The sequence below is a fragment of the Jaculus jaculus genome, chromosome 19 (genome assembly GCF_020740685.1).
Source record: "Jaculus jaculus isolate mJacJac1 chromosome 19, mJacJac1.mat.Y.cur, whole genome shotgun sequence".
NCBI lineage: Eukaryota > Metazoa > Chordata > Mammalia > Rodentia > Dipodidae > Jaculus > Jaculus jaculus.
Window position 1 is genome coordinate 33,330 of NC_059120.1, and position 25,112 is coordinate 58,441.

Here is a 25,112-nt window from a genome sequence, read left to right on the forward strand (position 1 = left end):
GTGGGAGGGGGTAGGGGGATCCTGCTTCTAAGATGTCTGAATTTTCCTCCATCTTTATTGCCATTCCCATGAGCATTTCTTGCCAGCCTAGGAAGCTTAATGACCCAACACAGAAGGTTATTACCTCACTTATAAGAATATATATATTCCCAAATACTTTGACTGGAAAAATATTTTAATGTTTTCATTAAGCTATTTCTTCTCCTCCTCCACTCAGTCCCTCCTAGATTCCAGGCAGACTTAAATCTGCATTGGTTGGGGTAGCAGGGATTTAAATTATTAGACTGACACTTTTGGAGGCAGTTTGAAACATCTTATCAAAAGAAAACACGTTTAAACAAAAGGTTAAAAAAGCTTTTAGGACCCAAAGGCCATTTAATACTGTAAATCCTACTTAGATAGTTTAGCAAACATTTTTCAAAACCTACATCCAACAGACAAGTTAGTAATGGATACATAGATTTGGTTTCAAAGCTGAAATGCCCTTAGTGGGATATAATTTCTCATGGAATTCAGTTTTTTACATTAAGCCATAAAAAATAGGGGCACATAGGTATTGATATCTTAAATATTAACTCAGCCAGCTACTTGATGATATAAATAGGGGGACAAAAGTACCCATGGACTAGGGTGAAAAGACTATTACATCAGCATACCTTGGACTGTAAAGAAAGTTTAAATCTATCCCAGAATCTAAAAACAGAAAAAAAAGGTTATATTCCATTTAATATAGACCCTACTGGTCCAAATCATCCCAAGAGGTACACCCTTCAACACGAAGCTTACTAACCACCTGCTACAGATGTCACTATGTCACTAACAATGATCACAGATATTGTGTCATATCAGAGTTTTTGTTAGCATGTACAATGTATTAGTGTCAGCAGTCCTCCAAAAGCTACTGTAAGAAGACCAGTTAGCAAATACCATCCACTGTCCAAAAAACTACAGCTAAGGGCCACAAGGCATTTGCATGTGAATTGAGCTCTGTGTGACGGGCTCCCCACTCCAGGGTATTGATATGGAATGGGTGGAAAGACAGTCCCAACCCAGCACCCCAGTCTCCTATTCCTGTGCTTCCTTGCGAGTCAACTTGTAGATTTCAGTGGGCCCATCCACATGGGTGATGGTGGTGGTAAGCTGCAGTTCTTCTCCACTGTGAACACCCAGGTCACCTGAAACATAGTATTTGGTATTAGACTTGTTCAAGGAAGAGGAAGTAGTGAGTCACCTCATATTCTGTACTCATAACACCCAACTTTTCACTTGATACTTGTTATATTTTAATGTTTTTTTTTTTTTTTTTTTTTTTTGGTTTTTTGAGGTAGGGTCTCACTCTAGCCCAGGCTCACCTGGAATTCACTATGTAGTCTCAGGGTGGCCTCAAACTCACGGTGATCCTCCTACCTCTGCCTCCCAAGTGCTGGGATTAAAGGCGTGCGCCACCACGCCCGGCTCTTAATGTAATTTTTTGAATAGATGATATGAGTTAGATCACTATTGATATTATTCATGGTAACTACTAATATATGTTGAGAGCTGACTTTGTGTGTGATGCTATTCTAAATGATTCATACCTGACCCTACTTAATCTTCACAAGAGCCAGCTAAGGTTCAGGCACACAAGAGTAAGCCCTTGGACTCCAAGGACTATGAAGTGGGTGAGGTGAGCAGGGCATATCTCCATGTAGATGGCCAAGGCTGGGTAGGTGCATATACAGTTGCTGGAAGCCCCTAAGATACCAAGTTAGACATTGACGGATTTAACAATTTCAGAAGACCATAGTTCATCCCACTCAGGCCATATAGGCTGCTTGGCTAGTTCCTTCTAATATGACATGGTATCAGTTTTTAAATGTAGCTCCATTTCTCAGTGTTGCTTATAAAAAATATGTCATATTATTAAACAGCCTGTAACTCTCAGGACTTGGAAAGAGGCATTAGCCCAGCCTCCAGCACCTGATTAGTGTATACTCCTGGAAAGAACAGAGGCAAAGCAGAGCTGGTAAGAGATGCTGCCCAAGGCTACTTCAGGCCATATACAATTACTGCTTTCACAAGGATCATATTCACTCTGGTCACTAATATGTACTCTGTTTTTTTCTTTTCTTTTCTTTCTTTCTTTTTTTTTTTTGGTTTTTCGAGGTAGGGTCTCATGCTAGCCCAGGCTGACCTGGAACTCACTATATAGTCTCAGGGTAGCCTCAAACTCTCAGCAATCCCCCTACCTCTGCCTCCCAAGTGCTGGGATTAAAGGCATGTGCCACCATGCCTAGCCCTGTTTTTCTTAATTTTTTAAGGACCTTTTAATTACATCCTTACAACTACCAAAGACAGTTAACCCATTACTCAAGATTACACATCAGAAAGTTCCTATCCTGTGAGCTCCGGTATGTTTCTTGAGGCCATACACAGTCTATGCTATAGCCAGAATCCTGAGTGTCTGTGCCTACCTTTAAATGGTGTACTCATTTCCTACAATTCGTGACTCACTTCATCCTTTTTCAGTAGATTTTTCTTTGTACCCACACCTGCCTCGCTCCTATTCACTTTCAAAGATAAGATCAAATGATACCTCTTAAAAAATAAAATCCCCAGCTGAAAATAACAAAAAAATGCATAAAGCCAAATTTATGCAAAGGACTATTGTTTAATATGTTTTCCCTCTATGTGGAGTGTTAATATGATTATTAGTTAAAAATATACTTTTGGGGGCTGGAGAGATGGCTTAGCGGTTAAGCGCTTGCCTGTGAAGCCTAAGGACACCGGTTAGAGGCTCGGTTCCCCAGGTCCCACGTTAGCCAGATGCACACGGGGGCGCACGCGTCTGGAGTTCGTTTGCAGAGGCTGGAAGCCCTGGCGCGCCCATTCTCTCTCTCTCCCTCTATCTGTCTTTCTCTCTGTGCCTGTCGCTCTCAAATAAATAAATAAAAAATTTTAAAAAATATACTTTTGGAATAAATATGTAATAGTGGACAGTAGCAGTTTTATTTGATCCCTCATTTTTTTTTTAAGAAAGCAAATAGTCAGCACAATATCTTATATTCAGTAAATGCTCAGTAAAATTCTCATCATGATTTGTTTAGTAGCTGGGCATGGTGGAGCATGCCTTTAATCCCAGCACTTGGGAGGCAAAGGTGGGAGAATCATCCTGAGTTTGAGGCCAGACTGAGACTACATAACAAATTCCAGGATAGCCTGGGCTAGAGTGAGACCCTACCTCAAAAAACAAAACAAATCAAAAAGCTGGGTGTGGTGGTGCATGCCTTTAATCCCAGCACTCGGGAGGCAGAAGTAATAGGACCGCTGTGAGACTACATAGTGAATTCCAGGTCAGCCAGAGCTAGAGTGAGACACTACCTTGAAAACAACAACAACAAAAATATTGTTTGATGTAGGTAACCCAGCTCCTCCCTAAGCTGCCCAGATAGCCTAGCATCTTAGCCCTGTTATTCTCTCTTGGGTTTTAGAAACAAATTCTCCACTAGAAAGCAGATATGTCTTGGAGTGGCTTAGCTATAAGGATCCTTTTAAGGGAGGGAAGTTTGGTGGAACAGGGTTCAGGAAGTCTTAATCTATTTGCCTTTCAATCTCTTATACCAAAGGCAGTTGATATCAGCCTTGAATTGAGCCATTTCCCATCTGCCTCCAAAGTATTACTAGACACACACACACACACACACACACACACACACACACACACACACACACCAGGACAAGTCCTGCTTTTAAGGACTGAAAAATAAAATAGGAGAGAGAAGGTATAGGCCAGCTTACCTCCCATCACTCACAGAAAGTAGAATTATGTTCCCTCAGGCTTAGTTCCAAAAGACATACTGTCTTGAAAAATGGTGATGGAACACAATTTAAAGCCTGAGGAAAGAGGTCTGGAGCAATGGCTCAGTCAGTAAAATGCATGGCATGCAAACATGAGGGTCTGAGTTCAGACTCCCTAGCACTCATGTAAATGCTGGCCAGATGTGGCAGGCCACCTGTAATCCCAACCCTTGAGGGGTAGAGACAGGGGATCTCCAAGGCAAGCTGGCTAACTAGAATAGCTAAACTGGAAAACTCCAGGTTCAATGAGAGACCCTCTTATTAAATAAGATTGAAAGTTTGGCACGGGAGATGACCCAGCACTTAAAAAACATAAGTTTGCAAAGCCTCCTGGTACCCAGTACCCACGTAAAGTCAGCTGCATGAAGCGATGTTTGTCTGCTGTTAATTTGCATCAGCAAGAAGCCCTGCCATGCCCATAGTGTATGTATGTGTCTCTCTGTTTCTCCTTTCTGTCCCTCCCTTTCTCCCTCCTTTCCCTGTATCTCAAATAAATAAATAAAAATATTTGGAAAAAATAGGTTGAGAGGGATTGAAGAAGGTACCTAACGTCAGCCTCTGACTTCCACTTCATGTAAGCCATATATATCCACATACACATGCAAGAAAAAAACATGAGAAAATGCTATAAATACTGTTAATCCCACCTCTTCTAACCCACTTAAAATACAAATTACTAAAGGCATTAAGATGACTTGCAGTAAAAGACTATGCTTATCAACCTGTCTCAAACATATGACTACTAAAATCTGCCACCAGTCCACAGAAATGACATTCTACTGGGCATAATTTGCTGATTTCTGATGTGAGTGATCAGTAATAGCTTCCAAGTTCATGGCTACATGCAGACTAGATAAAGGTGGGAGGAGTTTCATCAGATCCAGATGAAGACAAAATTTGGAATCTCTCCATTCATGGTACACATGCTTCTTAAAGGTGAGACTAATCCTTGGTGTAAGGAACTACCATGACACCTGCACTAAGGCAGACAATGCCAACCAAGAGGAACTTTAAGCTTCTGTTTTCCTGCAGGAACTCACTTAGGGTAATCTTAAGTATGAAAGAGAGAAGAAGGGCTAAGGCTAGAAGCCAACAGTAAGGAGCCATTGTGTCAGATGTTTACTGGGCCATCTATGACACATTAAGAGTACTGGCCTGGGCAGAGACAATCATTTCCCTCTGCCATGATGAGCAGAGAAACCCCAGCAAGTTTTTCCCCCTCTCTAGTTCTCAATTTACTCATTTCTGAAATGATCATATTAACTACATTCTCTTAGTTCCTACAGGCATCAAAATCTCAGGGTCCTGTGATTGATTATAAGACAGGAAAAGGCAGTTTTCAGCACTAAAAGACAGGAAGGTTCCAGAGACAGATAAGCTATTGGTGTATTTGTTAAAGAACAAAACAACTCGAAGGATCAGATATATAGTATACATCAATAGTAGAATAAGTGCCTAGTATGTGTGAATCACTGGATTTGATCCCAGTGCTACAAAAAGAGGAGGTGAGGGCTGGAGAAATGGTTTAGTGGTTAAGGCGCTTGTCTACAAAGCCTAAGAGCCCAGGTTCCATTCTCCAGATCCCACATAAGCCAGATGCACATGCATCTGGAGTTTGTTTTCAGTGGCTGGAGGCCCTGGCATGCCTATTCTCACTCTCTCTCTCAAAAAGGAGTCAAGCCGGGTGTGGTGGCACACGCCTTTAATCCCAGCACTTGGGAGGCAGAGGTAGAAGGATCACCATGAGTTTGAGGCCACCCTGAGAATACATAGTGGATTCCAGGTCAGCCTGGGCTAGAGTGAAACCCCACCTTGAAATAATAATAATAATAATAATAATAATAGGAAGAGAAGAAGAAGAAAACAAGAAAATTGAGGAGGAGAAAAGTAAAATTTCTGTTTTTAATTCTTAGGGTTTAGACCCCCTTTACCTGGTATATCAAGATTTTATTCCTCAAATTGAGAAATAAGTATAGCATACTTTCCAAGAGTCTTTCTCCTTCTTCTTCCTTTAGTTTTTGAGATAGGATCTCACTCTAGTTCAAGCTTTCTTGGAATTCACTATGTTGTCTCAGGGTGGCCTTGAATTCCCAACGTTCCTCTTACCTCTGCCTCCTGAGTGCTGGGATTAAAGGTGTGTGCCACAATGCCTGGCTAGTCTTTCTTTTAATCAAAAAAGTTTGAGGGAAACAAATTTGGGTTGTTTTGTATTAACACTATGGCATATTTTAGAATGTAATGAAATATTTTCAACATAATTTAAATAATAATTATTTCAAAAGATGTCAACTTATACTAGCTTTTTGTTTTATGGTTTCAAAATCCTTTGGGGTTCCCATTCAGACTATTCCAATGTTAGAAAGACACCAGAGGAAAGCTGAACTGCTGAACCTAGTGTTTAATCTATCTGATCTTGCCTACTTATCTTGAGTGAATCTGTAACCAAGAGACAGAGCCTCACCATTAGACTGGTCTTCCCCATAATTCTTATGGGATGGTGCATACAGAAACATCAAAGCAAAGACATACAGGTTCCACATTCCATATATGCCTGTGAAAAAAGCACTGTTCACTTGGACTGTAACACCACCCCATTTCCAATGGCCTTCTGTTACCTATAGGGAAACAAATAAAGCAAAACAAAAAATAAGTGACATTCAACTGGAACAAAGGAGAAACAATACAAATAGAGACATAAGTCAATCAGAACGCTTCTTCAGATGAGAAAATCAAGGGCTATGATAGACCCCATGTTTTAATCTGAATGATAGTTGTATAGATCAAGGTCAACTGAGGGCTTACTATGCATAGGTGGCTCTTATCTTGGCTACATTAATATAAACAGGGGAATATCTTTTCCTAGGAACAGCAGTCTACTGTTATTCATCAGTTTGACTTCATCCATAATTAGTTTCACTTCTGCTATCTTACCAGCTACACAGAAGCTCCTCGAGGTAGGCTAGCTCTGGCTTGCCTGCTAGGACATCTTTAGTGCCTGATCCACCACTGGTGGGCAATGAATAGAAATTTACATTTAGGTTTTAATCAGTCATTCAATAAGACAAGATTGGCAATACTGGGCTTTGAGAATTAAGTAAAAAATGTTTCTAGAAATTCTGTGGTACCCACTAAACAATAAATCTTATTTATGAAATGCCAGTCTATGTAAGTCATTTGGCAAAAGTAATTATGAAGTTTCCATATGCATTGTAGTTTTGCAAGAGATGATCTGAATTAATGACTTGGTACTTGTCTTAAGGATGGCCTGAAGTTATATGGGCTACACTAACTGTCAACAGAGATGATGAGCTGAGTTCCTTATAATTTGTAGCAGCTTTGCAATCACTGAAAAGATTATGAGCACTTCTATTTAATATATGAAGTTTTAAATGGGAATAAAAGAAAGTATTAAATAAATGTTTCATGACAGCTTAACGAAGCTGTTGTTAATATGGTTATAGAAACCTTATTTAGGAAATACTTTTACATTGCAAGAAGAAAAGCTCAGATTGAATGTTAATGGTTTTAACAAGCAGCTTGAGCTCAGCTTCAGTTTATAATACAGTGAGTCTATATTCATTCATGCCTTTGACTGTATTCACCATAACCCACTGGGTCACTAGGTGTAGCAAGGGATAAGCTCATGTCATGTTTTCCTTTTGAATGACTTTAAGTATCATGGAACTAGGTTACCTAACTGTAGACTTACCAACTTCAGGGTGGCCTTGGTGATATATAATTTTTCATTTTTGTGACTCACAAACAAACTGCCACAATAAAGTCTTCCTTCTTTGGGAAAATAATTCATTTTATATGAAGTGTCCAGGACTGATTTTTTTTTTTTTTGTACAGGAAAGATTTTTTTTTTTTTTTTTGGTTTTTTCGAGGTAGGGTCTCACTCTGGTTCAGGCTGACCTGGAATTAACTCTGTTATCTCAGGGTGGCCTTGAACTCATGGCAATCCTCCTACCTCTGCCTCCCAAGTGCTGGGATTAAAGGCGTGCGCCACCACGCCCGGCTAGGAAAGATTTTATAACCATTACTGACTTAAGTCACATATCAACATTCAAGCTACTAATAACATCTTTGAAATATCTCCAAATGCTACTCTTAGGTTTAAGTACAGAATGAATATCATCTTTATAAAAATTACAGTGTATCATACTTGGGCTGCAAGGCCACTGAAAAGTCCTGCTGGAACTGAGCTGATAACTTCCTCCATGTAGACCAGCTGACAGAAAGCTGAAAGAAGCCATTCTGCATGCAGTTCAATGGGAGAAAGAGAAATCACCAGTAAAGATGCTCAACAGTAGACACTGCAAGCCTTATATTTGGCCAGCCAGGCCAAATGAGCCAACGGGTACACCCAGTAAGCACTTCTCTTAATGTTCATTCCCTTATATTAATGCTACTCTCACTTTTGGTAGAAAATTTTCTCTTTTCAGATGGCAGTGACCTTGGGGATAACTCAGAAGATATCATGGTGCTTGAAAGAAGTGACCATAATGCTCAGTACTGCAATATCTCGATCACACCTTCCAAGGCTCAGGGTCTAATGCAGAAGAGGTGGCGGAAAGAATGTAAGAGCCAAAGGAAGGGTAGGACTCCTTACAACGTGCTCCCTTTAGACACAAAATGGCCTGGATATCCATGACTTCACAGTGCCTGACACTACCTACACAAGACCATCATAAGAGGAGGAAAAGATCATGACATCAAAATAAAAGAGAGACTGATTGAGAAGGGGAGGGAATATGATGGATATTATGGAGTCTCAAAGGGGAAAGTGGGGGTGGGGAGGGCATTACCATGGGACATTTTTTATAATCATGGAAGTTGTTAATAAAAATTGGGAAAGAAAAATATATTCATATCAGGAACTGGAATGGCTCACAAGCCTCCTCCAGTGATTCCAATAAAATAAACTATTTGCTCTGTTAAAAAAATTACAGTATGAGAGCATGTTATAGTTTTTAATGTATGCTAAGAAATGGGAAAGGAAGCTTTAAGACAGTCCCAGAAATCTGTGCCTCTGCTGTTCTAACACAGGAACTTTACTGCATGTTAAGGAGTGGAATTTGGGCTTGATGAGCAAAATGTAAAGCAGAATGGTAGCTTTTCTGCTCTATTAGGGCAGCATGATTCTAGCTATAGGAAGGACATGTAAAAGCCTCCATTCTGTGACATAACATGTGAGAACTGAGAACTAATTGATAAATTGATTCTTGGTAGATTTGTCATGACTGACTCATCTAATGACATCATCTTATAGGCCAGAAGTACTCAATAAATGCTTGTTGAATAAATAAGGGAATACAGGGGGCTGGAGAGATGGCTTAGCGGTTAAGCACTTGCCTGTGAGGCCTAAGGACCCCGGTTCGAGGCTCAGTTCCCCAGGTCCCACGTTAGCCAGATGCACAAGGGGGCGCATGCGTCTGGAGTTCGTTTGCAGAGGCTGGAAGCCCTGGTGTGCCCATTCTCTCTCTCTCCCTCTATCTGTCTTTCTGTGTCTGTCGCTCTCAAATAAATAAATAAATAAATAAATAAAATGTTAAAAAAAATAAGGGAATACAGGAATGTCAGTGCAAGCATCAAGAACAGAAAGGAAAGCTAGAACTGGTGACTCTTCAGAAATATACAATTGAGGCAGGAAGCTGACAGGGTGAATGAACCTGGAATGGAACAATACTGTCCATGGAGGAGTTTCAGCAGTGTAGGTTCTTCTTACAAGAGATAATATAAATGGGTTAGGAGGAGGGAGCCATGCCACAGGCTCTGAGGAATTAGTTGGGTTGGACACTGAGTCTTAAGGGGTTGGTTTAGAGAATGGAAACAGGCCCTGGTGGTAAGACTCTTGAATTCAAATAGTGTTTGTGGGTTCTGTTAGTCTTGTGGAAAGAGCATCCTTGAATCAAGCAATACCTTATTCAGACATGGGAATGATAAGACCTTTCTGTGGGTATACAGGGAATACTGCTGTTTAGAGATTGAATTGTTTTCCTATTTTTTTAAACTTTTTTTAATCAACAACTTCCATAAATATAAACAATATACTATGATCATAATCCCTTTCCAAATACCCCCACCATTGAATCCCTTCTTCTTTTCAACTAGTTTCTCTTCTATTTGATGTCATCATTTCCCCCCCTGCTATGATGCAGGTTTTATGTAAGTAGCATTCACCACTGTCTTCTCTCTATTCCTCATACTCAAAATACCTGAGCACCGAGCACTTTCCTATTCACATGAACAACAATGCCTCCACACAGCAGGCCTTGTAGATCCAAAAGCTTATAATGTTAAGTTGGTAAGTTTCCCTTTTAACTTTTAGAGAGAAAACTCAAGTAGCCTTCCCCCAAATTTTCTCATACTCTGTAGTATTTTCTTTTAATTTTTATTTATTTGCATGCATGTATGTATATGTGGAGGAATGCCAGAATCTCTTGCTTCTACAAAAAAAAAAAAAAAAAAAAAAAAAAAAGGCCAGCTACTTGTGCCACCTTTTGTGCCTGGTTATGTAGGTGGCTGGGGAATTGAACCCAGGCTGGCAGGCGTTGCAAGCAAGCACCTTTAACCACTGAACAATCTCCCCAGTTCTTTATTCAGTCTCATTTCTAAAAGCCTCTGCTTTTACCGATCTTAGATTTCAACAAATTACTTTTGTGTGAAACCACCCAATTATACCCCTGTAGCCAAGTGAGGTCAGATCCTTTATACCCAGTAGTCTTGACAACCAGTAATCCACTTAACAATGAAATTTCCAAACCCTCAGGCTCACTTACATTTTCTCTTAAAGTCACAGAATGAGGTGGAGATATGGCTTAGCAGTTAAGCACTTGCCTGAAAATCCCAAGGACCCCAATTTGAGGTTCAATTTCCTAGTAGCAATGTAAGCCAGATGCACAAGGTGGCACATGCATCTGGAGTTCATTTGCAGTGGCTGGGGGTCATGGTATGCCCATTCTCTCTCTCTCTACCTCTCTCTCTCTTAAATAAATAAATATTTAAAAAATAAAAAAATATGAAGGTCACAGAATGAACAAAAAATGCAAGCATGTGAACATGAACACACACACACAAACATACATGGATAGGCTCTCTGAGAATTTGCTGTGTATGGCTTGACCCAAATATCAGGGACCTGGGAATCTCTTCAGTGAAGACAAGTGATCTTTTTCCCTATACTGCACTTCTGTTCCTAGTTGACACCACCTCCAAATAGAACACCTCTCTCTTTGAGAGGAAGGTATTGAAAGACCAGATTGTGATGTAGCATCTCTTGGTTGCTATGACTGAGGCCATTAAAATAGCAGGCATTAAAAGACTGCACACACCTCAGTTCCAGCTACAAAGCCTGAAGGTTACTACATTCCACAACCTCCTGTGGGTCTTTCATTCCTGGCCTCAGACCTCAGAGCTTCAATATTGTGGCAAGGTCTCCCACATTATATTTCATGGGGCTTAATGCAAGCCCTCATAGCAAGACTGAGAATATAATGAGTTTTTTTTTTTTTTTTTAACATTCCTATTACCTAAGCCTGGGATCCATTTCAAAAAAGTTACCCAATATGTTTTCTTTCAGGTGAGCTCATTGCTCTGGCATTCCAAAATGACATTAGAAAATAAATCCTCTGATGACTATATTAATACAGTACCTGGGACATGGAGAGCTATGCTGGAAAATGTCTTAGATGTCTATAAATAAACCTTGAAAAAAACAGCAGGAGGAATGTGAGAAGCTAATGGAATTCAAAGGCTTCATGGCTACCTCCTTAGAGTTGAAATCCACTTTATCGCAGCAAATATAAAAAGCCAGCCACAGGTTGTAGCCTGAGAGTAGGGTAATGGAAAATTACTTTTTTTCTGCAAAGAAAGACCACAACCTATGCTCCTTGAAAGACAGCTTTCATCACTTTAAAAAAGTAGAATAATAAGGGGTGGAATACCTCTCAGTGAGTTGTTATTGGTGAGCCTTTTGAGACCCCCAAACAATACAGGCTTGCTCTTGGATGCCCCAAAAAACTACATGATAAAGGGCTGAAGAGATAGCTTAGTGGTTAAGGTGCTTGCCTCCAAAGCCCAAGGACCCAGGTTCAATTCCCCAGGAACCATGTAAGCCAGAATGTTAGGTGGTGCATGCGTCTGGAGTTTGTGTGCCGTGGCTGGAGGCCCTAGCGGACCCATTCTCTCCCTTTCTGCCTCTTTATCTCTCTCAAGTAAATAAAAATAATATTAAAAAAAAACTAGATCATAAGATTCTGTTACTGAAGACACATGGTTTGGTTGTAGAACACTTAGAAATCAAGTTTGGAAGTGAGCTGGAACCCTCCTCACTGCTGGCTAGCTGTCATAGTGCCACAAAGTGCTATGCAGCTTGCTGGGGAAAAATGGGAACAAAACAGTCTTAACAATGAGTGGACATTGTAAGTTACACAACTGAGCAGCCAGACAAGATGTGCCCACTAGTGCATGACTTAAGGGAGTAACCAGTGGCTCTCTGATTGGACTTGAGGCCCACTCCATGGGAGAAAGTTCATACTTGGTATGAAAAGCCTATTCAAAAGCCTATGTCCAGGAGGGTCCTATGCCCTAGGAGGGAAGCTAGCATTATTATTTGGCTAACTACATAGGTTGTACCCATCAAATTGACCTAGAAATATTTAAGTTTGTGCCTATAGATTAATGCTGCTCTCACCTTTGGTCAAAGAAGCTTCATTTTGCAGACAGTGGTGACTCCTGGAGAGATTCAAAAGGTACTGAGAATAAGAGACTGTTGAGTGCTCAGCACTAAATGAGGCTTCTATATTACTCCTCCAAGGCTTAGGGGCCATTGTGGAAGAGGAGACAAAAAGAATACAAAGGCCACTGGATGGAAAGAGCACATTGGAATGCTGCCTTTGGACACTAAATGGCTGTTGCATTTATGACCTGAAAGCAACTGCCATTATTGCACAGTACCTGCATAATAATGGGCCCATCAAAGTTTCATCATGGGGGGGTGGTGCTGGAGAGATGGCTTAGTGGTTAAGCGCTTGCCTGTGAAGCATAAGGACCCTGGTTCGAGGCTTGATTCCCTAGGACCCACGTTAGCCAGATGCACAGGGGGCGCATGCATCTGGAGTTCGTTTGCAGTGGCAGGAAGCCCTGGAGCGCCCATTATCTCTCTTCTTCTTTCTCCCTCTGTCGCTCTCAAATAAATAAATAAATAAATAAATAAATAAATAAATAAATAAATAAAATTTCAGGGCTGGAGAGATGGCTTAGTGGTTAAGCGCTTGCCTGTGAAGCCTAAGGACACTGGTTCGAGACTGGATTCCCCAGGACCCACATTAGCCAGATGCACAAGGGGGCACATGCATCTGGAGTTCATCTACAGTGGCTGGAGGCCCTGGTGCACCCATTCTCTCTCTCTCCTGGCCTCTTTCTCTCTCTGCCTGTTGCTCTCAAATAAATAAATAAATAAAAATAAACAAAAAAATTTTTTTTAAAAATTTTATCACGGATGATGAAGGGCAAAAAACAAAAACAATAACAAAAATCCCTACCTCAAAATTGAAGAAGGACTAGCTGGAAAATAGAAGGGATTCAGTAGAAGAGGGACAAGGGAAGGAGGATAACAGAAGATACTGGGAAGGGATCATGATAAAAATACATTATGTGCATGTATTAAAATTATTAGTAAAAATTACAAAACAAAAAAGTTGTGCTAATTAAACCTGTACAAGGTTAAAATCTGGTAATGTGCACCCACCTTAAGAACCAGTCCCTCTTTATTTCTGGTGGGAGGAGCTCTGCAGAGTTAAAATAAGAAATGGATATGGGAAAGACTCCAGCTTTGTAAAGGGGTAGAGGTAGACCTTAAGATTGCAAGTACTCTCCCTTCTGCCTCTCTGAGAACATAGCCCATCTTACTGGAAATTCCACTTCTGTAGAAGGGATTTCAGCTCCATTTGCCTGGCAGACTGGGAGGGCTGTATGGTGCCACACAGTGCATTGTTGAAGGACTAGAGGAGCCAAAAAGTATATTTGTAACATGATAAGATTAGCTAATGGCAGAGTACAGCCTCAACCATTCTTGCTTGAATATGGATGTTTAAGCCTTAGCTGGTTGAATTAAAAACTAATTCAGAAGTAGAAATAGTTTTGCTTGTTTCCTAGACTTTATTAATGCTCTGATACAACTGCAGTTTTGTCAATGGTCAAAGCAGAAGCAGTGAACAACTATAAAGATGTATAGATATACTGTTCTATTTATTTTCACATGAACTTAATTTTGAGCAGAGCTGCAACCCAATATTTCCCAGAGTGCATAGCCAAAAGGCTTGAAGTCCCTTTGCATGGAAGTCAAGATGTCCATGAGCTGAGTAGAAAATAATAAATCTTTATTTGTACTAGTTTCTAACAGAAAGCTCATCAAGGTAGCATCATTTTGACACTAATTAGTTGGAGATATTTATTAGTAGTATACCTATAATATCTATAATGTACATATGAATATATGCATTATACGAATATATGTACATATGAATATATGCATTATATGAATATATGATTCACTTTGAACTGTAAAATATTTTTCATTTTACTCTCGGAAGTAGTCTGAGAAGAAATCCATAATTTTACCAGGTTGCTAAGGAATCTATACAGAGCCACTGTACTAGAGGAAAACCTGCTAGCAGATGGAACCAGCCTTATCCTAAGGCTCCATCTGTTCTAACAAAATGCTCTATATTTCCCAAACATAGGGATAAGCAAGTATCAGAAAGACAAGGTTCTAGTCTCCAACTTATGTGTCTTTGGAAAGACACTCAACTTTCTCAGTCTTCACATGAATGCAACTGTTTATGATTATGGTGTACCAGGGACCCAACTTTGCAACTTTGCACCATCACTTCTAGTGTTCCTTAAGGCAATCTCAATATTATAGCTGTTAAATAACCTCCCATATTCTCACCCAGCTAGAAAACAGAGCATATGGAAATACTTCAGAAGCAACATAAATTCATATTCCAGCAAACTCAGCTAACTATTCCAATCCTACCTACCTCAGAAAATGTGAAGCACAAATGAATGCTAAGTATAATACATTAGATTTAAAGGATATATTTTTCACTTTCAAAGCAAGTTACCAATTATTTTCAAGTCATTATTATTGATTTTTTTTTCATGGTAGGGTTTTGCTCCAGTCCAGGCTGACCTGGAATTCACTATGTAGTCTCAGGTGGCCTTGAACTCATAGTAATTCTTCTACATCTGCCTCCCAAGTGCTGGGATTATAGATGTGTGCAACCATGCCTGGCTTTCTTTTAATATTTTTTTTTTTTGGTGAAATTTTTAAATATAACAAAATTTTTGAGCTTTCTAAGTAACCAGTTTCTATCAATAGAACTTGAGTATGGTTAGCTGGTAATATAACCACAAAGAATGGTGAGGAACTATCTGTTAAAGGGTCTTTGTTAACACTAGATAAGGATCCAATTAAATTACTACTTGCTGGGCTGGAGAGATGGTTTAGTGGTTAAGTGCTTGCCTGTGAAGCCTAAGGACCCTGGTTCGAGGCTCCATTCTCCAGGACCCACGTTAGCCAGATGCACGAGGGGGCCCACGTGTCTGGAGTTTGTTTGCAATGGCTGGAAGCCCTGGTGTGCCCATTCTCTCTCTCTGTCTCTTTCTCTCTCTGTCACTCTCAAATAAATAAATAAATAAACATGAACAAAAAAAAAATTACTACTTGCTTTTTAGTTTTATGCCATAGGGCTTGAAATATTACTCTCACGTGAAATGGCCCTTCAATCTGGCTCAGGGTTTAATTTGTTTGGTAGCCTTTTATAAGTTTCAGCTGAAAGGGAAAGGTCAGTCCACATATATATATGGCCTGGAGATCATCACAACAGTTCCATATTGAAACTTGTGTTAGCTATGTAGAATGAACAATAACCTGTTTCTGACCTCAGAAGCTTTGCAGAACTCTTTGTGCACTGTGCAGGGCTCTCTGCAGGGAAAGCTTCCTGGAAGGCTCAGAATTCACTCACCTGGCTAACGATGAAGAAGATAACAGTCATAGCAGCACAGGCCAAGGTAATAAGCATGAGAAACTTGAACCTGAAAATCAGCCCCTATTAGGAAAGATAGAATGTGTGCTTTAATATTTCACCATTTTTTTCTCTAAATATATACATGCTTCAGCTCTAATTTTATAGAATTCTGCAAAACCAAATCCTTAAGAGTGACATTAAAATAATTTCACTTAGGAGTACTTCTATAAAAGTGAATGCAGCTGAGGAATTTCGGGGGGTGGTGGTGGTTTCATATGTTCTTATCACTCATGAAACAGTGATGCCAGAACTTAGAAAATTACAAGCATAAACATGTTCATGAGGCTGCTGATTTCCCTGCTAACCTAGTTATGCTTCTCCACAAGGGTTCAGTTACTAAGCGCAAGTTTTCTACAGCTATAATAAAATTCTGTTTCACTGAACCAAAAGGAAATATCCACATTAATCAGCATGAAGTAGATTTGGTCTAGTTTTCTCATGTGTCACTGTAGCCCTAGAAACAAGCAAGACTGAAAATGTGCCTATAACTGCTGGTCAGAGGTTCTGTGTAGATCCATCACATATAAGACCAATCCAGTCCTGCAGTTTTCCTGTTCTTTTCACAGAAGAATTAGGCTCATGTCTCCAAGCACAGTCACTTAAACATAAATAAGCCTGTGCTTTAAAAGTCAAGAATATGTTCCTTACTTTATGAATTTGAAGATGGCAGGAGATGGTGTGGTGATGCATGCCTTTAATCCCTGCACTTGGGAGGCAAAGGAAGGAGGATCTTTGTAAGTTCAAGGCCACCCTGAGACTCATTCCACATCAGCCTGGGCTAGATCAAGAACCTAACTTGAGAACAACAACAACAAAAAATCTTGAATAAGAAATATATTCTGTAGACATCTGAGCTCCTGCTGGATATTTTAAGGAATGTGGACTATTAAGAATCTGGAGCCAGGCGTGGTGACACACGCCTTTAATCCCAGCATTTGGGAGGCAGAGGTGGGAGGATTGCCGTGAGTTTGAGGCCACCCTGAGACTCCATAGCGAATTCCAGGTCAGCCTGGACTAGTGTGAGACCCTACCAAAAAAAGAATCTGGGAAGTAGGCTGGGCATGGTGGTGCATACCTTTAATCCTAACACTTGGGAGGGTAAGGTGGGAGGATCACGGTGAATTCAAGGCCACCCTGATATTACAGAGTGAATTCCAGGTCAACCTGGGTTAAAGTAAGACCCTACCTTGAAAAACAAACAAACAAACAAACAAACAAACAACAACAACAACAAAAAGAATCTGGGAAGTAGATTACCTGGGCTGAAATCTTCAGGCTGATTATGGGTGAGGCAAACCTGTTGAAAGCCTTGCCTCAAGCCAAGCCCCAATTCTACATAGTCCAGGCCTATCTAGTACACACCTGTGTTCCATCAAGAGCTATTTTTGCAAAACCTGCTGAACAAGTTTCCATCTTACTGTAAAAACACATTTATACCTCAGAAAACTCCAAGACTTAGACAGCTGTTGTTCTAGAATGAGCTAAGAGATCTGCTCACCTCATAGTGTAGTCGCCGGACTTTGCTCATGGCTGGTAGGCTGGATTGCTTCCCACTGATATTTCGAAACACCTGAAATACCATGAAGCACAGAAACAGGAAGTAGAGGCAGAGGCAGATCCCAGCTACGATGATAAAGGCCATCTAGGAAAGTTCAGTGAAGGAAATGGCTGGCTCACCAAGGCATGAGCTGAGGGGCATAGCACTTCCAGCTGTGCTCATGATGCTCACTTTGTCTTCAAGTATTCATGAAATTTTGAGTGAACCTGGCATTTTAATACCACTGAAAGAGGGTTTTCTGACAAGCCAAATTCTATAAAAAGGAGTATTCAAAATGCTTTGTAAGCCAAGAAAGGACATAAACTGTTCCTTTCTTGTTAGAAATGCAGTCTGAGGTCCACATTGGTACTAATAAATCAGATTCAGCATTCAAACTGATCATCAAGAAATTCAAATATACATAAATTCAAAAAGCACTGATTATTAAGTGCAAATCACTGATTGGTGAAAAGTCAATTTAAAAATCTCTGAAAGAGCTCAAATAGGGATATGAGGGTTCTTCCTCTACACATATGAAATCAAATTTGCCAGAACCAAAACACAAGTATTGGTATCTTTGAAAATCAAGGGCTGTGTGTAAACTTCTCTAAGAACAAGACCAATGCCCTAGGGAAGGAACCAATGAGGCAAGTTTAGCAAGTGCTGCCAGGGACTCTGGTAGGGAACAGGATACATGGCAAAAATTGGGGCTGTTGATGCAGGCAAGACACTTTGAGAGTTAGTAGGGAAACTCTGAGACTTGCAATTGGAGTCCAGACTAAAAACAAGCAAGGCTTGCAGTAGCATGAACTGTTTTGGATGGCAAGTGAACAGATTTCAGCTCCTCTTGGTTGTAACAGCTCTATCCCAGACTACTTATATCTTTTAAACATTTTTAACAAGTATAAACTCAAGTTTTTATTACTACTACTTATTGGTTTTATGAGGTAGGATCTCGCTCTAGCTCAGGCTGACCTGGAATTCACTATGTAGTTTTAGGGTAGCCTCAAACTCACAGAGATCCTCCTACCTCTGCCTTGCAAATGTTGGGATTAAAGGTGTGCACCACCATGCTTGGCTAACAAGTGTAAACTCAGTATTCATCTTTCATTAGGTAGAAGTTTCTGCTTTCCTATAACCAACAGTACTTCACAATGAAGGGAATGTGGTTAATTGTTACAGGTCATAAATATTTATTTGCTTCCAATCTGGAAAATGAAAGGGTTGAAGTAGACAATGACTTTAAAATATTTCATCTTTGTTGTATAATTGACATGGGACAGGGTGGGACAGAGCAGTTAGTTCCACTCTCTTTTAGGTGATGACCCCATTGACTTAATTTGCTCACAGAATTTTGTGACACTAAAAGACTGATCTGAGCATCTTAACTGTTCATCAAGGAAAAGCCCAAACTCAGGCTTCCTCCTTATTCCAGAGAGGCTCTGTCTTTCAGAGCCCTAAACATACTATTTAAGAAATATGATTTGATTCTTCATCTCTTCCTCAAATAAATGAATGAATAAATAAAATATTAAAGGAAAAAAAGAAATATGATTTGAAAATCCAGCATCTTTAAAGAGACAATCTAAAACACTTCTGTTTCACAAAGATGGTGCAAATAAAACTTATGTGGATGAACTAGAGGCATCAACAGTGCTCTGAACTAATCACCTTAGCCTTATTCCCACTGGGACTCAGGATCAGGGGTTGGCAGCCAATGAGACCTGCAGCCTTGGGCCCAACTCTCCAACAGAGCCAGGAAAGAAAGAAGGTTCCAGGGGATGCCTCAGTTTGTAGTAAACAGTGGAGAACAGACCCAGGTTTCAGTTAAGATGAGTGACTGTGACCCCTCTGCCATGGGAACAGGCTGCAAGCACCCCACCTTGTCTACTCTCATAGGGACCTAAAAGCAAGTGATAATTATTTGCCTAATTTAGCTGTTGTCATTGGTCTGAGGACCACAGCTCTAGCTGAGCTCACACACAGAGCATCAACTGAGGTATGAAAAATGATCTTGGGGACCAGGCAAGCTATGTGGCAAAAAACCAAACCATGCACCCATCAAGGAAGGATACAGCCAGCTCTGTTCCCACATCTGTAGTCCAGATACTATAGAAGGGATTTGTGAGTTGTACTCCTCTATAAAAACAAAACAAATAATTAAAAAAGTGGAAAGTTATCACAAGATGAACACAAAGGCAAAGCGGGATACCCCATATGCAGATAAGAAACCTCACAGAGAGCTTCAAGGGAAGGAAGCAGACTTAAGTATACAGGGCTATGCTTTTGACTCAGTATCAAACTTCATCTGAGGACATAAATATATTTCATCCCATAGGCCCCCAACCATCATCCATGTTTCAAAATCCACCCTAGAAAGATAGAGGTGGATATGGCAATACCCATTTTAGCTCAGGATCTCTATGGCACCTGCTCACCTCTCACACATGTCAAATATGAAGAGGCAGAAAGAGCCAACAGCAATTGGTCCAACTTGCTTCCAATAGCCTGAAATGTGATTGCGCTCATGTTGATCCTAAGGAAAACAAAATTAAGGAGATAAAGATAGGAAGAGAACAAAGCTACTCAACAGGTGACCCAGTTAACCACCTGTTTGTTATACACTGAGCAATGATCTAGACCCAATTATTGGAAAATGAAGGTGACAAAATTGGTGGTCATGTCTGCTAAGAGAGGCTGACAAATGAACAGATCAGCCATCACAAACTTCATCCATGAGGGCTGTGGCAGCACAAGAACAAACAGGGCAATGAGGAAACAGAGAAAGACCTTAAACTTCAGGCAGGAGAGAGCTTTATGAGCCATAAAACAGCTCTTCCAAAGTAAATTCCTATGAGTCTAGAGATAAAATGATCCCTAGGGAATGAAGACATTAAGGAACTTAATTATTCAAATTTATCTCCTTATTTTCATCATGTTAAGGAATATCCACTCCCTCCTACTCTTTCTGGACATCACCTTGCAATGTGCCCCAGGATGGCCTAGAACTCAGGATTATCTTGTCTCAGCCTCCTGCATTTGCCATCATTCTAGCATGAATGATTCCTCTTGATGGGCACAAAATGGCCCTCATGGGGGGAAAAAAATGGAAGGATTTAGGAGAAAATGGAGAAAGGCAAAAGACATATCTCATCATCTGGGCAGGCAGGTTGGTGGGGCAACCATACCAGCTTACTCCCAGGCCTTGCAGTCCACAGCTCATTCCCAGTTTCTCTGCTAGAGGAACTGCTTATGTGGAGTTTGACAAAATTTCCCTCATTGCTTACTGCTCTCCTGCTTGAGGAGTAAGTTTCCAAGGCCAGGTTTTTATGAGCAAACAATAATGGAACCTAGAACCATCTTCTTCTGTCCAGAAGCCCATGTGCTTGATGAAGGCAAAGCTGAGGATGGCATAGCTCTACTTCAACCACAACCTAAAGATGGTACCAATCTTGTTTTTATTATGGCGCCTCAATCTCTCTTGAAATTGAATTTGATGCCATACAAGGAGGTCAGTATTCCTGGGTAATATAGGTCACTAGGACCAACTGCCAGCTAGAAAGAGCTAGGCCCATATTCCCAAGTAGTTATCCTATTCATGGGGACAGGACAAATAGAGCTGAAGCCTAAGGATAGAAAAGAAATAAAAATAATCATTACCTTATGTGTTAATTTTCCCTTACATTATCTCATTATATTCTAAAAATATATATACAATAGGCCTTCCCACTCTATTTTAAAGACACAGGGCTTGAGATTAGGGCACTTTGCTTTAGGCCACTTGCTGAGTTACTAGGTGAAGCAGTAATCTGACCCTATGATGTTAAACTCAATTTGTGAACCCTTGTTTCTTTGGATTCACCTACAGCAGAAGGGAGGCACAGGCAGCTAGGCAGCAGTACAGCAATCTACTCAGAGCACTTGTGATACAGACAGATATCCCTTTTGCAGGGGCTCTCACCATCATGTGCTCGCCACAGAAGATGATCCAGAAGGAAAGAAGCATTGCGTAAAAGATGCCCTGCCGGATGTCTCCAAACAGAAGCATCCAGGTCCAGTCAAACCCAATGGAAAACCACTCCACAGGAATATTGATGAAGGTCATGGAAATCCCAAGGGCAAAGATGACTCTGATAATAAGAACATACCCACAAGAGCCAAGGTTATTCCAGATGCCAATTTTAAAAGAAGATGTAATTTATTGAGAAAGCTATCTAATCTATTTCTTAGTGCTGATGAGGAATTGCCACATTGAGAAGCAAATGTTCTGGTTGAACCATTACTAAATGAAGAAATGTCACACCAACTTTTGTCTAACTGGATGCTGTCCCCTGAGAAGCCCACATTTTAAAGAGCTGCCTAATACATGGTCTTCTTCTAAAGAATTGATTGGTTGTGCTAAAGAGATGACTTAATGGTTAAGGTACTTGCTTGCAAAGCCAAAGGACCCAGGTTTGATTCCCCAGGAGCCATGTAAGCCAGATGCACAAGGTAGTGCATGCATCTGGAGTTTGTTTGCAGCAGCTGAAGGCCCTGACATACCCATTTTTTCTCTCTCTCCCTTTCTCTTTCTCTCTGTGCTTCTTTCTCTTCCTCTCTCAGATAAATAAAATCAATTTAAAAATTTTAAAAGGGAAATTGATTGGCTATAATTTTTCTTCTTACCTCTTTAGGACATCATTGACCCAGTAAGAACACTGATCATTACTGTGATACCAGCATCACCAACTATGAATTATGTGTGCATATTTGCTTAAATAAAAAGTGACATGAGGGGCTGGAGAGATGGCTTAGCTGTTAAGCACTTGCCTGTGAAGCCTAAGGATCCCGGTTCGAGGCTTGACTCCCCAGGACCCATGTAAGCCAGATGCACAAGTTGGCACATGCATCTGGAGTTCGTGTGCAGTGGCTGGAGGCCCTGGCGTGCCCATTCTCGATCTATCTCTATCTGTCACTTTCTCTCTCTGTCACTCTCAAATAAATAATAATAAAAAAAAAAAGTGACATGAAATGTAAATTGTTTTAACCACTTGCTTAGCTCTATTTTTGCCTCTTTCCTATCTTATGTTAACCAATTTTTCTAATATCAAAATGTCCAGTATGAAGCCAGGTGGTCTGGTAGCACATGCCTTTAATCCCACCACTCAAGAGACAGAAGTAGAAGGATCACTGTGAGTTTGAGACCAGTCTGGGACTACAGAGTTCCAGATTAGCCTCAAATAGAGTGGGAGCCTACCTTGAAATAAAACAAACAAACAAAATCATTACGACTTATTTACACACATTTGTTATGTATAAACCATGTGCCAGGCACAGTGTTAGTGCTACCTACATGAGAAATACTAGTGCTTTTACTCAGGGAAATGCATTTATTCATAGAGCATTGAAATTGGGAGTAGTAAACAACATCAACCCAGTTTGGAAGTATAGAACACTGCACCAGGACTTGTCTCTTAGATTGTGTGAGAAACTAAACCAGCAGAGTTGAGAAGAGAGGTGGGTGGAAAGAGTGTTCCAAGTAAGGACAAAAACCTATGTAGAGGTACAGAGGCCTGCCTGAAAAAAGCATACGTATTAGGAATCTAAATGTAACATATCTCAGGAACTAACAGGACATGAAGTCAGAGAAATAGAGGGATGAACTTCTGAAGAAACATTCATAGCTTATAATAGAATTTAAAATTTTGCTTGAAGAGACTAGGAATCCAGTAAAAAAATTATAAGGAATATAACACCAATCATTCACTTAACTAATATTTATTAACTTATATTATACTCTGTATTTAGATGCTAAGGATGCAGTGTTTGAAAAAAAAAAGGATCCTACTGTCGATAATATGATATGGCAGGGAGTATAGGAGGAGGGATAGTGAATAAACAAAGGACCACTAAGAAGAACAGTAAAGCTAGTAAGAGATTAAAGTGTGATAGGGTGAGACTTTATATCAGGTGAACAGGAAACAGTCTCTGTGATGAGAAACAGTGAGTCAGAGCTTAGTGGAAACAAAGAGCTGGGTCACTAAGATACCTGGAAAAGGATATTTCAGATAAAGAGAACAGCACATACAAAGGACCTGGGATGAAAGCCTATGTGCAAGGCATCTGAAGTTTATCACAGGTATGTCAGAGACAGGAAACAAGATGCAGGAGAGTTTATGGGCCAGGACAAAAGTGATGAAAGCTGGAGAAAGATTTCAGCAGAGAAATAACATAATCTGCTTAACACATAAAAGGAGTACTCAGGCTGGTAGAGAGGAAAATGGTGGAAGTAAGAGGAGCAGCTTGGGAGGTTGCTTCCAATAAACCAGGTAAACAGTGATACAAGAGGTGAGATTAGGAGGATAGATAGTACTGGAGATGGAGAAACTTCCAAAGAATTTGGACAGAGATGTGGAAAACAAGCAGAACATATGGTGGCTTCCACTTTCCCAATATAATAATTGAAAGGATGGAGTGGATTTTCACTGACATGGGAAGCCTAGGAGAGAGACAGCTGGAAACAGAAGAACATCAAATATATTATTTGTACAAGTTACATTTTCAATGCAAGTAAGGATGTTAAATAGTTGGAACACATGGGCCTAGAATTGGGAGAAGATGATGCTGAAGTTATAAATTAAGATTCAGCTGGGCGTGGTGGTACATACCTTTAATCCCAGCATTCAGGAGGCAGAGGTAGGAGGATCACTGTGAATTCGAGGCCACCCTGAGAAGACAGAGTGAATTCCAGGTCAGTCTGGGCTAGAGTGAGACCCTACCTCAACCCCCCCCCAAAAAAAATTATCATCTATACTGGGCTTGGTGGCTTAGGCCCTTAATCCTAGCACTAGGAAGGCTGAAGTAGGAGGATTGAGTTCTAGTTCAGCCTGGGCTATAGAGTGAAATCCTGCCTCCAAAAAAAAAAAAAAAAAGAGTCAACACAAAGTAGATCATATCAAGAGCACGTGATCACCTAGTGAATGAACAGAGCTGATAAAGAAATAAAGTCTAGGGCTGGAGAGGTGGCTTAGCAGTTAAAGGTGCTTGCTTTCAAAACCTGATGGCCCAGGTTCAATTCCCGAGTACACACATAAAACCAGATGCCCAAAGTGGTACATGCATCTGGAATTCATTTGCAGTGGCAAGAGGACCTGACATGACCATATTTTCTCTCTCTCTCTCTCTTCTTGCAAATAAATGTATATATTTGAAAGAAAGAAAGAAAGCAAGAAAGCAAGAAAGCAAGAAAGCAAGAAAGCAAGAAAGCAAGCAAGCAAGAAAGCAAGCAAGCAAGAAAGAAAGAAAGAAAGAAAGAAAGAAAGAAAGAAAGAAAGAAAGAAAGAGGGAAAAAAATGAAGCCAGGTATGGCGGAGGACACCCTTAATCCCAGCACTTGGGAGGCAGAAGTAGGAGTATTGCCATGCATTTGAAGCCACCCTGAGACTATGTAGTGAATTCCAGGTCAGCCTGAGCTTGATATAATGAAGCCCTACCTCAAAGAAACAAAAACAGGAAAAAAAACAAAAAACCATAAACATTGTATCCTGGCTCCATAGTAAAAGAGGCTGGAGAGATGGGTAATCAAGAATTGGTTGGGCAGTGGACACTATAAGCCTTATATTTGGCCAGCCAGGCCAAATGAGCCAATGGGTGCAATAGTGGCA

At 40.4% G+C, this 25,112-nt stretch overlaps 1 protein-coding gene across 1 annotated transcript in view; it reads right to left on the bottom strand.

Annotated features, from left to right (window-relative positions):
• Positions 1-345: 345 nt before the first annotated feature.
• The window catches only part of Wls (Wnt ligand secretion mediator), a 120,484-nt gene continuing 95,717 nt past the window's right edge, over positions 346-25,112 (bottom strand). The window contains exons 6-12 of the mRNA XM_004671382.3: positions 21,431-21,599; positions 19,908-20,005; positions 19,545-19,608; positions 17,431-17,574; positions 15,870-15,953; positions 6,299-6,452; positions 346-1,175 (exon numbers count right to left, since the gene is read on the bottom strand). Of these exons, the coding sequence (XP_004671439.1) occupies positions 1,066-1,175; positions 6,299-6,452; positions 15,870-15,953; positions 17,431-17,574; positions 19,545-19,608; positions 19,908-20,005; positions 21,431-21,599 (823 nt within the window). The 3' untranslated portion in view covers positions 346-1,065. The remainder of the gene's footprint in view (positions 1,176-6,298; positions 6,453-15,869; positions 15,954-17,430; positions 17,575-19,544; positions 19,609-19,907; positions 20,006-21,430; positions 21,600-25,112) is intronic.